This window comes from Borostomias antarcticus, assembly GCF_949987555.1.
Source record: "Borostomias antarcticus genome assembly, chromosome: 6".
NCBI lineage: Eukaryota > Metazoa > Chordata > Actinopteri > Stomiiformes > Stomiidae > Borostomias > Borostomias antarcticus.
In genome coordinates, this window is record NC_140239.1 from 29,150,989 (window position 1) to 29,153,754 (window position 2,766).

Sequence of the window (2,766 nt, forward strand, 5' to 3'; positions counted from 1 at the left end):
TCTCTCTCTCTCTCTCTCTCTCTCATCTTCATGTGTTCTTACTCCTCTCTGTCTCCCTTGCTTCCCCCCTCCTCCTTAATGTCCTCCTCCCTTTTCACCTCCCTCCTCCTCCTCCCCCACCTCGCTCATCCAGCTGAAGGATCTCGTCACCCAGGTGGACCTGGACCAGCTTCTGGGCCCGGAGTGGGACCTCTACCTCATGACCGTCATCGCCCTGCTACTGGGCACGGTGATCGCCTACCGCCAGCGGCAGCACCAGGCCGTGCTGCCCCCCCGGCCCCCCACGCCGGCCCCGGCTCCCCCAGCGAGGCCACCCCAAGAGCAGGCGCAGGCGGAACCCGAGGCCCAGGCTGAGCCCGTGGCCCAGGACCAGGCCGAGGCCGAAGCAGAGCAGCAACAGTGAGAGATGGAGCGTAGAGAGAGAGAGAAAAGGGCACTGGGGACTAAGGGACAGTGATGTGCCCTAATCCATTATCTTCTAATGAAACAGGGAAGCTCCAAGCTGACCGGCTGTAATGCTAACTAGCTGTAATGCTAACTAGCTGGTAGCTTGAGCCGAATCGCTTACCTACTCTCCCCTGTCCTGCATGCTAAAAAAGACAATTTAGGCTACTGAACGATTCAGGCTACTCTCCTCCCTACAGTTTCCGACCCCAACACTCTTAAGGAAAGGATCATGGGAGGTCGGTTGACAGTTCCACAACAACGGAGGCTGTATGAAGGACAACGCAGTCTTGGGAGTTCTTAGCTTGTGACTCAGGGTAACGTCAAAGGAATTATTGTCCTCATTTCGGAATTTGCCACACGGTCGCCAGATTGAAGCGGGATGGTTTTTCAAATTCATCGTCTTACCTGCGAGTGAGGCGAAGTCTGTGATTTAGTAGTTGGGTTCTGCAAAATTGACCGAAATACTTTGTTTTCTTGTTTTGTTGCGGTTTAAACTCTTCCGGTTTAAACCGTTTTCAGTGTCTTGATACAGTAGTCTCGAAGAGTACCAACAGTCCTACATAAATAATAGAACAGGAGTCAAGTTTATTCTAATACACAGAAATGAGCATCTCTGTGCTTTCAGAAAATTATATGGCAATGGAAAGTCTTGTTAGCTAGCTAACATTCTATTTATTCTGTTCATAAACATGATTGCTCATCAAGCTTCTTTTGCATGTTTCATGTACATTAGCTTTCCACGCTAATATGCTGTTAGCAAGAACAGTTTTTCTTCAAACACTTTTGTCAACGTTTTCTTTCAATACAGACATGTTTTCTTAACATGTTGTTCTTGAGGAATTTGCTTCACTAGTGCAGTGCCCCCTACAACACACTCAACACTGCACTTCCTTGGGTCCGGAGTAATACACCTGCTGAATTTCAACTTCATACAGTGCCTGGTCCTCAAGAAAATGGAAATACAGACAAACAAAGACTCCTTCCATTATTCTGTAGTATGATAACACGTTAGGCTAGGTTCATATGGAATTCCTAATGTGCCAATATTAAAGAAATAAATCTATCCATATGAAATGAATAAATATGCCTATGAAATAAATCCGGAAATAAATAAATTAGGTAATAAATATATCTTTAAATAAATGTAAATATAAATGAGTCAACAAATAAATAGGTTTTTATTTCAAAGGTTTTTATTTATTCCAGCCACTTTTTCAGCTACATTTCATAATACAATGCCACATTGGCAATCTTTATATTCTAATAAAGATACAGAAGGGCGCCTGGTCAGATGGTTGATATAGCTCCATTCATAGTGTGATGTGCAGGGTATTTTTTTTACAAGCGCTTTTAAGGGTGTGTGGGTGGGTGGGTGGTGAGTGGACAGCTAGCTGAGCGAACTAGCTAGCGGAACTAGCTAACTAGTGGTAGTTAGCGGAGAAAACAAACTAGCTACCGGAGCGAGCTTGGCAGCGGTAGCTGGCTATGCACCGTACACAAGCACCATCCACGTGACACGGGTCAGACGTCATGGGTCAGCTAGGTAGCTACCAGCTACGTGGACACAGGGATCAGGCCGATTTACAAAATTGGACCCAGGAGTGGAGCAACTCGTACGACGCTTCTTATTGGCTGATTGATGTTGATTTTACCGAACAAATTGGCTAATTCATTCCGTGCCAGGTGCCATGGTGCTGTTGCTTTGATCAGAGATGACCACGCCCCATTCATTTGAATATAAGGATTGGAAATGTGGCATTGCATTATGAAATGTTGCATTATGAAATTTAAGTGTCCAGAAATAAAGGTGGCATTATGAAAAACATGCTTTTGAAATGAAAACCAACTTATTTATTGACTCATTTATATATTTATTTACATGCATTTATATATTTCTATATTTATTACCTCATTTATTTATTTCAGAATTTATTTCATAGCCATATTAATTAATTAATTTTATTTTGCCACATTTGGTATTCCATAGGTTCAGGGTTACAAACTTCTAGAGGTAGTTTGAGATTGAGAATTTTTATTTTGTGGGCAGTGAGTGTTTAGGCTAGACAAAAGAATAATTTAATGACATTCATTTAAAGATTCACAGTATAGCCTTTTTCAAAATTCTAACAAAAACAGCTTATTTGTACTGATTGGTGGAAAATGACATTATTCACAGGAGTCCAGCATTCCAACTGTTCTAGGGGTTCTGGGGGCATGACCCTGTGAGAAACAAATCTCCATTGCTAAATTCTGTATTCTGGTGCATTATTCAGCCCAATTCAGAACAATGTAAAGACTACCTGTAAAGACAATTGAAAG

The 2,766-nt window shown here is 42.7% G+C and overlaps 1 protein-coding gene across 1 annotated transcript in view; it reads left to right on the plus strand.

The window, feature by feature from the left end:
* Nucleotides 1-1,789, plus strand: part of sel1l (SEL1L adaptor subunit of SYVN1 ubiquitin ligase) — a 14,705-nt gene extending 12,916 nt beyond the window's left edge. Inside the window, exon 21 of the mRNA XM_084439454.1 lies at nt 134-1,789. Coding sequence (XP_084295580.1) covers nt 134-403 — 270 coding nt within the window. The 3' untranslated portion in view covers nt 404-1,789. The remainder of the gene's footprint in view (nt 1-133) is intronic.
* Nucleotides 1,790-2,766: the final 977 nt, after the last annotated feature.